The sequence below is a fragment of the Panulirus ornatus genome, chromosome 10 (assembly GCF_036320965.1).
Source record: "Panulirus ornatus isolate Po-2019 chromosome 10, ASM3632096v1, whole genome shotgun sequence".
NCBI lineage: Eukaryota > Metazoa > Arthropoda > Malacostraca > Decapoda > Palinuridae > Panulirus > Panulirus ornatus.
In genome coordinates this window covers 11,111,924-11,124,648 of record NC_092233.1, presented here as the reverse complement: position 1 = coordinate 11,124,648, position 12,725 = coordinate 11,111,924, and the positions used below count along the sequence as shown (strand labels likewise).

At 39.3% G+C, this 12,725-nt stretch overlaps 1 protein-coding gene and 1 long non-coding RNA gene across 4 annotated transcripts in view; one reads left to right on the top strand and one right to left on the bottom strand.

Annotated features, from left to right (window-relative positions):
• Nucleotides 1-7,384, top strand: part of LOC139750794 (uncharacterized) — a 71,293-nt gene extending 63,909 nt beyond the window's left edge. For all 3 annotated transcript variants that reach the window (XR_011713228.1, XR_011713226.1, XR_011713227.1), the window contains exons 3-5: nucleotides 3,874-3,961; nucleotides 5,712-6,029; nucleotides 7,245-7,384. This is a non-coding gene — a long non-coding RNA (uncharacterized lncRNA). The remainder of the gene's footprint in view (nucleotides 1-3,873; nucleotides 3,962-5,711; nucleotides 6,030-7,244) is intronic.
• LOC139750793 (uncharacterized) overlaps nucleotides 435-12,725 on the bottom strand; it is a 263,513-nt gene continuing 251,222 nt past the window's right edge. The window contains exons 2-5 of the mRNA XM_071665540.1: nucleotides 10,291-10,635; nucleotides 9,114-9,250; nucleotides 7,254-7,479; nucleotides 435-6,015 (exon numbers count right to left, since the gene is read on the bottom strand). Of these exons, the coding sequence (XP_071521641.1) occupies nucleotides 5,924-6,015; nucleotides 7,254-7,479; nucleotides 9,114-9,250; nucleotides 10,291-10,635 (800 nt within the window). The 3' untranslated portion in view covers nucleotides 435-5,923. The remainder of the gene's footprint in view (nucleotides 6,016-7,253; nucleotides 7,480-9,113; nucleotides 9,251-10,290; nucleotides 10,636-12,725) is intronic.

Here is a 12,725-nt window from a genome sequence, read left to right as displayed (position 1 = left end):
TTTCCAATATTTCTGTGAAATTAGATTTTCTTTAAAACCCCTGTACATGGAATAATTATCATGTTAAATATAAATATGAGGTCAAAATATCTCTTGGTCGTCTTTACGATATTGAATTAAGGTTTTTAATAATGTCAATTTTAACGTAATGTGATAATTTTCATCGTAATTGCTGTTTAATTATCGGTAACTGAGAGCATTATCATATATTTTTCGTGATTATTTTAAGTATGGAAGTCTTTGAAAATCATTTATTTCAATTTTGAAACAAAAAGTTTTTTGAGCTAAATATTACCCTGAAATATTACCTGTATTTTTTTCCAGGTTTTACACTATAAGAGTGTATAATATATATATATATATATATATATATATATATATATATATATATATATATATATATATATATATATAGTTAATGAAAATTCAGTCCGTTGATTCTTTAATATTTGAAGTTTATTTAAAAATGTTCACTTTACATTCTGGTAAGGTTCACATGATTCGGAGTCAGTGAAAGGGTTGCAAGAGAGAGGATGAATCTAGTAGGGAATATCTAATTCAAAGAATCACATTTATAATTTTAGAATGTATTCTTTATTAATGGAGATGCAGTTGTTTCCTTCAGTACATAAAGACTAAATCATGTCTGTTACACGAACTTGAAGCCCAATTGTCTTTTTCGGAATACACACACACACACACACACATATATATATATATATATATATATATATATATATATATATATATATATATATATATATATGCATTTGCTCACATCCATTCTTTAACTGTCATTGGCAATGCACCTCATCACTCCCACTTTCTCTTGTTTTTCCACCGGCCGCCTTAGTCCATTGACAGTAAACAAAATCGTTCCAATTCTCACAATCCCATGCACGACTATCACTATCCTGCATGTTTCCCGATAACTCAAAATCTTTTTCACTCCATCCTTCCCTTTCCAATATGATTTCTCCATATATATATTCTATATATATATGGAGAAATATATATTCATATGCCCTAACCATATAAGCAAACCCTCTTCAGCCCTCTCATTCACACTCTCTTTACTACCACACCTCTCTCTTACCCTTTTATTATCAACTTGATCAAATTACCTAACATCACATATCGTCCTCAGACATTTCATTTCCTACACTTCCATCTCCTTCCGCACATTCCCATTTATGGCCCATGTCTCACAACCATACCCCTTTGTCGGGACGACTGTACCTTTAAACTTATCCATTTTCGCCCTCCCAGATAATGACCTCTCTTTCCACACATTCTTCAATACTCTCAAAACCATGGTGACATCACACACTGCTGCTAGATACCTATCTTCCCTTGAAACCACTCACTCTCCTATTTTCCTACTCTTACACACGCCTTACACATTAATAAAAACTTGTCACTGCTTCTATCAGCTTTCCTTCCACCACTATATATTCTTAAATCCTTCAACAAAGTTTGTCTATCAAACCTATCATATGCTTTCTCCAGATCCATAAATGCCACATACATATCCTTCCGTTTTTATAAGCATTTGTCACACACATTCTTTAAAGTAAATGCCTTATCCGTAGTCCTCTGACGTTTCTGAAACCACACTATTATTCTCCAATCTAATGGTCTGTACACCCATTCTTCACCCTATCAGTCCCCACTCTCCCACAAAAATTACTAGGAACAATTAAGAAATATATTCCTCTGTCGTTAGAACACTTACGTCTGTTCACATTGTCTTTATGCAATGGCTCTGTTCATGCATTCCGCAAATCCTTCACCATAATCCATACATGCATTGAAAATCCTAACTAACCAATCAACAACACAGTCACCCCCAATCTTAAGAAATTCAGCTGCTTTACCATCCACTGCAGCCGCCTTGCCACATTTCATCTTGCAAAAGGCCTTCAGCACCTCTCTAAACCACTCTCCCTGATCCTTTCACTTCGCACACCACTCCGATCAAGACCCATTTGCCATCCTAACATCAAACACATTCAGCAGTCTAAAATAGTCACTCCATCTCCTTCTTAGTTCATCACTACCAGGTTACCACTTCTTTCTGCCCCATTCACTGGTGATCCCTTTTGTTCTCTTGTTTTTCGCACACTGTTAACCTCATTCCAAAAGATTTTTTGAAGTTTACTGGTACTCGCTCCAACTCTCATTTGCTCTTTTTCAAACCCTGCACCTTCATCTTGACCTCCTTTCGCTTTCTTATACTTCCAATCATTTACACTCCTTCCCTGTAAATACTGCCTACATAACTTCCTTTTTCTGTTGAGCGGGGTACTTCGTCGTCCCACCATTCACTACCTTTTCCAACACATACCACATGTTTCTATCGCACATGCTATCACCAATTCTATGAATACCTCCCATTCCTCAGGCTTCGTTTACTCTCTCCTTTTACCATACTACGCTCAATCTCTGCTGGTATTTTAAACAATTCTCGTTTCCAAGCTCACTTACTTTGAGCAGTTTTATCATCCATAACGTTTCCTATTTTCCGAAAACTACAAATCTTCGCGTCTATACGGTAGTAATCAGACATTCCACCAGCTACCCCCACTCAGCATATTAACATCCAAAAGTCTCTCTTTTGCACATATCAATCAGTATGTAATCCAGTTGACCATTTTTCCTACTCATATACGTATAATCTTGTATACCTCTTTTTAATCCAAGTATTACCAATTACCAGCCCTTTCTCAGCACAACTACACAAGCTCTACACCATTTCCATTTACTGTACTCTCAATACTCAATGCCCCTTAATAATACGCTCAATTACCACATTACTCACTTTTCGTTTAAATCATTCATCACTAATACCCGGTCTCTTGCAAGAAAACTGCTGACACACACAGGTGCTTCCAAAACACTTGCCTCTAATGATCTTCCTTTTCATAACCACCTACATGAGCACTAATATTAGCCCCCGTCTCACGCAATCCACTATCAGTTTTAACCACATCATTCTGGAGTTCACTTCCATACAATTTTTCACATACTTGCACAACTCGTGCTTTACCTCTCGTGCTAGTCCTTCCTTAGCCCTTGCACTCAAAAGCAACCCCTGACTTCACTGCTAAGACATATCCAAACCATTCTTCCCCTTTACCCGTGAGCTTTGCCTCACTCGGATCCAGAATATCCAAGGTCCTTTCCTCTAGCGTACTATCTATCTCTTCTTTTTTCTTCGTTTACATCCACACATTTTCAGACACCCCAGACTGGGCTTCCAAGAAGGTTCAGTATCCCCGCTTGGATCCAGATCCCCCAAATTAGTCGCCTTTTTCGACGCGCTAGGAATACGGAGGTAAATTCTCTCCCGTGCCCTCGGAATATATATTTACATGTATAGGTAGTATGTTTGAGGAAGGAAACCAGATTCGGCATGTCTTGATTGATGGATTTCAAGTAATTAAAAGTGATGAGAAACCAGAATCAAGGAAAAGTGTTGGTTGTGGGTTGAATACGTCAACAGCATACATTATCTAATCATTCAGGCCCTCCTGACTTCAGAGGTGATTAAAAAAAAAAAAAATCCTTGATAATTGTGTAAATCTCTACTAACGTATTAAAAAATGCTGTTAGTCTTTTGTATGATGGTGTGTGCAAAGTTGAAACTACGTCGCATGACGCAGTTAGAATTACAACAGGATATTATGACATTTCTCATTTTGAAAACTGTAGTCCTTTTTACTAACAGTATCCTGGTACTGCTATCAGAGGCAATAATTTGTCATCTTTTACTGCAACATCAAACCTGTTTGGCATATCTGATCATGACGTGCGTACTAACATGAATTCATAAACAAAAATATAAATAAACCTGTCTTGAAAACTTTTCAGATATGGAATGACGAGGAAAGATGTTGGGGGACGCATGGAATTGACTGGCAGGAATGTACTTCATGATGAAAATGCCTGTGCCAGTCAGGTTAGTGATGTGTGGGATAAACCATGCGTATCTAAAGCTCTTACGAGAGAAACTGTGTGGCTGGTAATGTCATCCAATTCATAAAATATGGAGGAGGAGGTTGATGATATGATCGACTCGAGCAGAAAAAATTAAGTAGTTTGGACATATGAAAAAGAGCGAGGTGAGAGTAAGAGAGAGAATATATGTGTCTGAATTAGAGGGGGCATGGGGATGAATACCATATTGGAGATGGAAGGATGATGTGAAAAAGATTTTGGAGGGTGAAAGGCGTGCACGGAATAGTGATTTGAATAGGAACGATGTGTGGTGTACAAAAGTCGACGTGCTGTCCATGGATTGAACCAGGGCATGTGAAGCGGCTGGGGGAAACAAAGAGAGTTTTTGGAACTGGTTGTGGGCAGGTTTTGGTTGGTGGATTGCATATGACAAAAGAGAAAAGATGTGAGCGAATGCATCCTTTCTTCGAAAAGCAAATTGCATATTATTCATTGCCTTGATATTATTTTCCTGTGGACACCATGAATACAACAGGTAGGTGTGTAATACTGAAATAATGATCTTTATTCCAAACAATCATTATGTTTGAGAAGAAACAGTATAGTAACAACTATTATGGCATATGAATCTTGAACATGCATTTACCATATACCGATGCATAACATGTGAACCTTCAACATACAGTATGCAGTACTGATACATAATATGTGAACCTTCAACGTAACATATGCAGTACTGATGCACAACATATTCTGTTGGATACTTAGCAGGTACATCACACTAGACCTATGCAAGGAAAGCTGACAAAATACAGCATATATATATATATATATATATATATATATATATATATATATATATATATATATATATATATATAAATTTTGAAAATGTCTTAAAATAATGTAAGGAAATACATATATCTTTGGAATCAACACATTAGGTATATTTACAGAGGACTAGTCACTGATGTGGTCTTAACCATATCATTTTTTTTTCTTAAAGCCCCAGAATTTATACACAGAAAAGCACCAGGAATGAGAGAGGAAAGAGGTTGGGGGATGTGAAAAATCCAAGGTAATACAAACTAATTTTGATTTCTTGAATGTTCAGTTTAAGCGGTAACGAGTTTGCATATTTTTGGGGGAAAGGGATAAGCATATTCTTTTTAAAGGGAAGAGGGAAGGGAGAGGTTCTTGAGAAATGCTTACTTGGTACAATTCATCGACTCTCTAAAATCACAAACAGCTTTGGTTATTACCGACATACATTCTGTTAGATACTTGGAAACAAGGCCGATGCAAAATGTGCCTTGCATCGTGAACATTCGATTTATTGAAATACACAAACATGATGCACACACACACACACACATCGAGCCTAAAGGTTCGACCATTCATTCGTAGACACACACACACACCACAACATCAAAAGAATATCCCTTTTTGTTGGGCGATCCAGAACAGAGCGTAGCTGTCACAAATATGAACGTGCAATACTGACACAATATAGCGTTCGGCTGCGTGAACCGAGATAATATAGTCCCAAATAGTAAATTCTTGTCATGAAACAAAGTGTAATACCCGCCAGTGAAACACCTGGTCGGGGTGGTGAGCCGTCTTGTTCTCAAAATTATTGTTTGGAATCCAAACTTCCCAAATTTGCATAATTTATGGACGTTATTCCTGCATCAGGATGAGGAATATGCAAAACTCCCATAACCCTTTTCAACTGTCTCTTTTTTTTCCAGACCCTAATTTCTCATCTGAAGAAGATATGGTGAAGGTACGGCGAAGACGAAGGCATGAAAACAAATTGGTTCTGGAGATAATACGGAAGATAGTAGAAGCGTTCTAGACGGTGGAAGTCGCAGTACAAAAACTCTTGTTAAAGAGTGAATGATAGTCAAGGGTAATTTTCATAAAAGCACAGGAGTGATACGAGGTAGAGGTGGGAAGCAAGCTACCGCAGGAGGAGGTTGATGATCATCAGAATTAAAGAGAGAGATAGTGTGTGCACTGTGGTCCCTGGCCCGCCACCGTACGACACGAATCCTGAAACGTGAAAAGTAAGAATTAATATGTAGTTTTCTGGTATAATTACGTGTACAGATTTTATGGTACAATTACGAGTATAGATTTCATTACTTGTCACCATTAATGTCTCACTGAAGTGGTATGATACAATTCTGGGTGGTTGCCTATAAGTGTTTGTCATCGTGATTGCGTTAAAGGGATTGGATTGACATGCGAATCCGACAAGTAAGTGGCACGCCACTTGTTACGTCTAACTATTTTAAGGCTTGACCATTGATCGCTTCTCTTAAGTAGACTAACCATTTCTTATTCATGTAACTAAAATCCCATGTGACTTAATTTTTGCAAGTAACTTTTGATCTGGAACTTTATCGAATGCTTGGTGAGAATCTAAAAAAAAAATTACATCAGTTGGTCTACTTTCACCATACAAATTATATTTATCGTAAAAGGAAATCAAGCATATTTGTCCGATACGAACGATTTCGTTGGAAGCCACGGCGAGAATGATTAACTAAATGGTGAGCCTCTTAATAGTTTACAAATTTGTCGCGAATGATGGTTTCCATAAGGTTACCAACTACAGACGTTAAGCCGAGTGGACGATAATTTCCGGGCAATGACTTATCAACCATCTTTGCATATCGATGTTACATGGGCAAATTTCCATTCCTTCTGGAACTTTCCCCGGAGCACGTCACTCATTGAAAAAGGCTGTTAAGGGCTTAACTCCCTCAAATTTGGCCACTTTCACTGTCCTCGGAAAAAAAAAACTTGTCAGCGCCTGATGATCAGTGATATTATTCATACACAAGGTGACATTATTTTACATTGTCAAAAGAACCACCTCATAAAAGTTTGGCTTTTCATTTCTGAATTTCGAGGAAGAATGACAAGCAGTTTCACAAATCCATTACAATTACTGGCTCCTCCACCTCTGTGATGCTGCTAGTGTTCGCAACCAAGTATTGCTGTCGGGAATTGCAACAATTAAGTTCAGGGGTTCACCTTAATTTTTCCGTTTCTGTATCTGGTATTTCTTTACTCTTACATTATTAACAGTATTTAACATACCAAACATGGTTAGCGTGCCACTTTATACTGAAGTTCGATGATGATGTTACCAGTGCTCAAAAGGCCCTATTCCTCTTTGACAATTATTCATTCATTAAAAATTTATGAGAAGGTGGTGTAAAACCGTGTACTTCGTGTCTCATTATTTTTTTCTCTGTCATCGTCTACTGCAGAAGACTGACCTTGTGAGCCTGGCAGGTGTCCTTGGTTGAAGGGTACGTCGACGTCGAAATCCCACTCGCTGCTCTGCCAGTACAGGTCGGGGTAGGATGCCACACACTTGACCTGCAGCTTACCCAGGTGCACCATGGTAGGTCGCAGGCGGAACTTCAAGCTCCTGACGGCCGTCTCCAGACCGGTCGTCTTGTTCACGATGACCTCTTCGCCACTCACCCACGATGGGTCAACCTGGGGTCAGTGATACAGGGCCAGAATGAATGAGGCTCTAGGTTTAGGTGACACACACACACATGTATATATGTTACTTCGTCACTCATGACCCATTCCGGCAGTATCAGGGATTACGAGGAGTTCAACAGTTGTTTCCCTCTTGTAAAATCTATATAAACTATTTAAATGCATTCAAACACATATTTCCTTGCAATAAGGTTAAGCCATTATCTTTAAGGAAATGTATGCTGGACGGAGAAATGCAATCTTGGCAGGAGGTTTACCCAAATAACTAGTACACACGTTACCTTTGTTTATCCTAGTGTCATTATCCTAGTGTCATTCACACAAGATGTTTCCCTTTAAGAACCGTCTAAAACTATCAACATTATCACCACGGAAGTGCAACCCATACGACGGGTACGGGGATGTGGAAGGGAAGGGAGCGGATCTTAACGCCTGTAAGTGCTAATTGAAAATGTCGATTTTATTGCATTTTCTTACTGAGAAAACGGAATGTTGGATTGTTGGAAGAGGGGTCCTGAAAAGGTAGAACTCTTATAATATCATAAAATGATTTTTCGACAATCATTAACTGTCAAAAGCAAGACATGCAGATATCAAAGTAGGTTTAAAGAGGTTGTTTTCCATTCGAACAACAGTGTAGCTTATCCAATTCTCCACTGGTGTAAGATCTGGATATTACATTATCGAGCTGTATATCATCATTCGCTCTGTTCTCTTTCCCCAGGGGTAAGATTAACAGGATACAGGCGTTCATGCACCTTCTGTGGGAATAAAATTTACAAGGCCTGAGAGAATGTGTTGGCAGTTTTGATGCACGAGACTGATTATTGATGACGGGTGATTTAATGTGAATATGAATGGGAGTGGTGAATAGCCTATGGAGATGTGAGCTGATAAAAGACTGGTGATTGGGAATACCTGGTTAGAAAAGGGAACATCCACAAGTATACGTATGTAAGTAGCAAAGACGGTGTGAGCATTATTGGATTACGTACAAATTGACAGGAGTGCAAAAGAGAGACTTTTGGATGTAAATGTGCTGAAAGGAATAGTTGGTGGGATGCCTGATCATTACCTTGTGGAGGCGAAGCGAAGATTTGTAGAGGTTTTCAGGTAAAGAAGAAACGTTATGGATGTAAGTAAGGTCAAGGGTGGTGGAGGTTATTTGAAAGAAAAGGGTCAGCTGCAGCGTTGATCAGCGTTACTGGATGGACTGAAGGTAAGCGGTCATAAAGTCAGCATAGTAATGAAAGTTAACGATGGTAAAAGATGAAATCAAAGTCAGTAATACTGAAGCTTCAGTGCCACTGTAAGTCAGCAGTACGGAAGGCCAGTATTAATGAGGTTGAACAGCGTTGAAGATCAACGGTACTGAAATGAAAGTGCTGAGATTCAGCTATATTTAAGGTCGGCAGTGCTACGAGTTCATAACAATGAAGGTCATGCTGAAATTCAGCTATACTTCAAGGTCGGTAGTGTTATAGGTCAACAACATTCAAGGTCAGCGGTAACGAAGGTTATATGTGATGAAGGTTCTCGCAGCACCGAGGATGAGGGGTACCAAGACTGACATCAGCAGTGAGGAATCACTGCTCTTAGTGCTGAGGAGTACGAGAGGAACTCACACGCTGGTTGTTGATGTAGAAGGCAAGCTGTGGGGCGGGCTTGGCGCTGTGGGAGGAGCAGTTGATGGCGACCAGCTGCTGCAGCTTGTAAGGCACCTCCTTCTCCACGCTGATCCTCGGCCGCTCGTCAGGAAGATCTGCGGAGAAAGTCTGCGGTTCAGGGATGATCCTGAAGTTAAGACAAACTGGTCATGTATTCATGATTAATATCATGAACTGAAGACAACCTGATTATGTATTCTTGACTGATATCATGAAATAACAAACTGATCATGTATTCATGATTAGTGTCTCGGTACAGAATCTAGTTAATCAGCAGAATTCTGCTTGTTTCAAAATACTGATGGGTAGTGACGCTCAAATTGTAAATAGAGAGTATTAAATATTATTCCTCTCATCTCTCAATGGCTGCTATCCTTTACCTATACCTGAAGTCCTTCAATAATTCACCCTCTACCTTTTCTTGAGATATCTTCAGACAAGGGAACTACTACAGTAGAGCACAAGGGGGGAAAATAGAGCTGTACCAAATGCATTTTCTATGAGGAACTTCGGAGATTCTTCGGCACAGCTGGACCTTAAAAAGGGGTGACCAAACTCTTAAGTCATAAAACTAAGTCATAAAAACTAAAAGTATCACTACTGATTATCACATATCTTGCTGCGTTCTGTCGGTCCTTTCTTTAGTTTGAAGACACACCGAAGAAGCCAACAGACTCATGATAACTAGTCCCTATACAAAGTTGCCAGTAATTCGTCCATTTCCTTTGCATGACAGAAATTGCTAGCAGCTGGGTTAATGTTTTTTTCGGGAAAATATGAAAATGTGTAGCAGGAAAGTTGTGATGGCAATATAAGAGGTATAAAGAGGTAAAATGTCTGGGAAAGAATGTTATCCCTAAACAGTGCCATTCCTCCCTTCTCGAATGAAACACAATAGCATCCTAACCTTCCGTGGAAGCGAAGAAACGAATGTCCGGAGGGCCCGCATCTGCTAGTAGATAATACTATATTCATGACCATTTCTATAGATACCTAAAAAAGTCTTTAAACAGGTATACGGACGTAGATTTTCCACTGATATCGTTACATTTCTCGGTACAATATTTCACCCATTTGTTTTTACAGTACATGAACAAGTAGCGTCCTTGTATTAAACATAACATCTCTCACTCACCCACAACAGTCATGAATGCAGAGCTGAAGGACGTCTTGAAGACAGGCGCCTCTCCAGACACCTCACAGCGGTAGTTGCCCCCAGCGTCCACAGTCACGTTGCGTATCCTGACACAGCCATACTGGGACTCCGAGGTGTCCACGATGAAATGTTGCATGGGGAAAGTCTTGACCGGGGGCGTCTCGAGGGGTGTCCAACGGTAGAACTCGTCTATGCCGAGGTACCACTTGAGGGCGTAGACGTGGTCTCCCTCGTCCTCCCAATCACACACAAGCCACCCGCCCTCACCCACCGCCAGGGGCGATGGGACCTCCAGCTTGGTGATCTTGATGGCCTGAGACACGCCTGTTGGAGGGATAACAATGGTTAGAAGGATAGGCAATGTATCAGAGAGTTAGGTCTGGAGGCCTAGTGTAAGTAGGGGACACTATAATACCACAAAAAAAAAAACTTAATTCCAAGCCATAAATGTGTTTGACATTATTTTTATTACCAAGTTATGATAATTCTAACTCTACTTTCATCGCGTTTGTCATAGGGTTGGATACTGTCCTCCAGCTTGCGTCATCTGGTTGGAAAGTTGGGAGGTATATTGGCTCTGTCATCATTATCAGTCTGCTACTTTAGGAAACTTTATTCACTGTTTTGAAAAATAATCTTTCATGCATGTGTATCCTAATGCCCGAGTGCTGCTGAATCATTTATTTAACCCCTAACGATTTGACTGACACAAATTCCTCCAAAGTTTTAGCCGTCAGTATGTACTCCATACATTCCGACAGAAAACAGACCAACTTACGTAATATAATACACCAAAGGAAAGATCCAAATCTGAAAATGGCAAAATTGTACACATGTATAATTTTTTTCTTTGTTTTCACCAAGTTAAAGACCTATGTACGACCTGTTATGTTGAGAGGAAATGAGGGAGGAAGGTGCGAGTGAAAGGCTTGTTGCTTGTATAGACAGTAACAAGAGTTTCATATCCATTCGAATTATTAGTAACCCATACAGGAGGCTGGAACACCTCTAACCCATGGAGTATAAAGCAGCTGATAGCAACGTTCACGAGTGCCATCGAGACAAGTGTGGAATCAAACACGATACGGTTATCATAAAGCAGAGTTATATAAGAGTTTAACCGTACTCTAAATCAGATGAAGGTACATTAGGTTTAAGAAATTCTTAGCTGAAATGATCTATTCTAACGAACGAAGCTCTCCTATCCTCGTCGTGTTCATCCTCCTCCTAGTAGACTTATTGTCTACCGGTGATCGCACCTCACAAGTGTACGTTACTCATCTCGTCCGTTGTATGTTCCATTTTGTTTCACCTTCCCCCAAGGCTGCTCTTCTTTCCCAGAGCCGTCAGTCAATAATGATTATATATCACATTCTAAGCCTTCCCACAAGTACCAACTGGAGAGCATTCCTGTAGTCTTCTTGGCACAGCTTCTGGCCCCTGATCAAGCGTCTTAACCATCGCAATTTACCCCTGGAATTATCAGGGAATAGGCTCCACATTGAGCTCACTCTGGACATGGACACTGCGAATCCTGTCCTTACGAGTTACTGCAAATAGTGTCAGCAATACTCTTATTCCTGCTGATTGTATTTTACTGCTTGTCTTAGATAAGGACAGGTCTTGCATTATAATATAGATGCTCGTTTTATATTTCCTGGGAACATTTCCATTCTTCTTTATTACTGAATAAAGTGAAATTTGTGGTTCAGCCGTAAACTTTCCTAATCTAATGTTGAATTGTTTCGCCGTTTATCCTTTCTCACTAAAAACCAACTCCTATACATTTAAAGTAATTTACTTTAGTTTTTCTGTTGATATCCATAATCACAATCATTTTCCTCTCGTCTTACTTGCATCATTTCACATTTATTAACATTTGGCTTCATTCCCATTTCTTCTAAGATATATCTAATGTTCAGCTTCACTCGCATCTCTTCCAGGATATATCATGTACTTAACTTACTCTACGAGTAACGTAATTAGCATGAGTGAGAGTTCGAATGAGTACGTTGTCATAATGTTTATTTCTCATTATATTGTCAATAAACAGCACGAACAGGGGTGGTGTCATTGCACATTCCTGCCTTACTCTATATCCCATATTAAACCAGTCTTCTCTACCTGGGTCATATATTTCACGATACTTTCCCGGCGTGGTACGAGCTCTTGACGGCACTCAGCAGATCTCCAGGTACGCCATAACATGAATATTTAAGTGCTTCTCACAGTACATTTCTTGGCATACGATCAAAAAAAAAAAAAAAAGGCTTCTTCGAGACCTACACATAGAATCTGCTGCTCAGTATTCTATTCCCGCGATTTTTCAGTCAGTACACTTAAAACATGTGTTCAGTCAATATTTTCTCCTCTTTATCCAAAGTCTCTTAAATCATTCTCTTTAATCCCCTTTT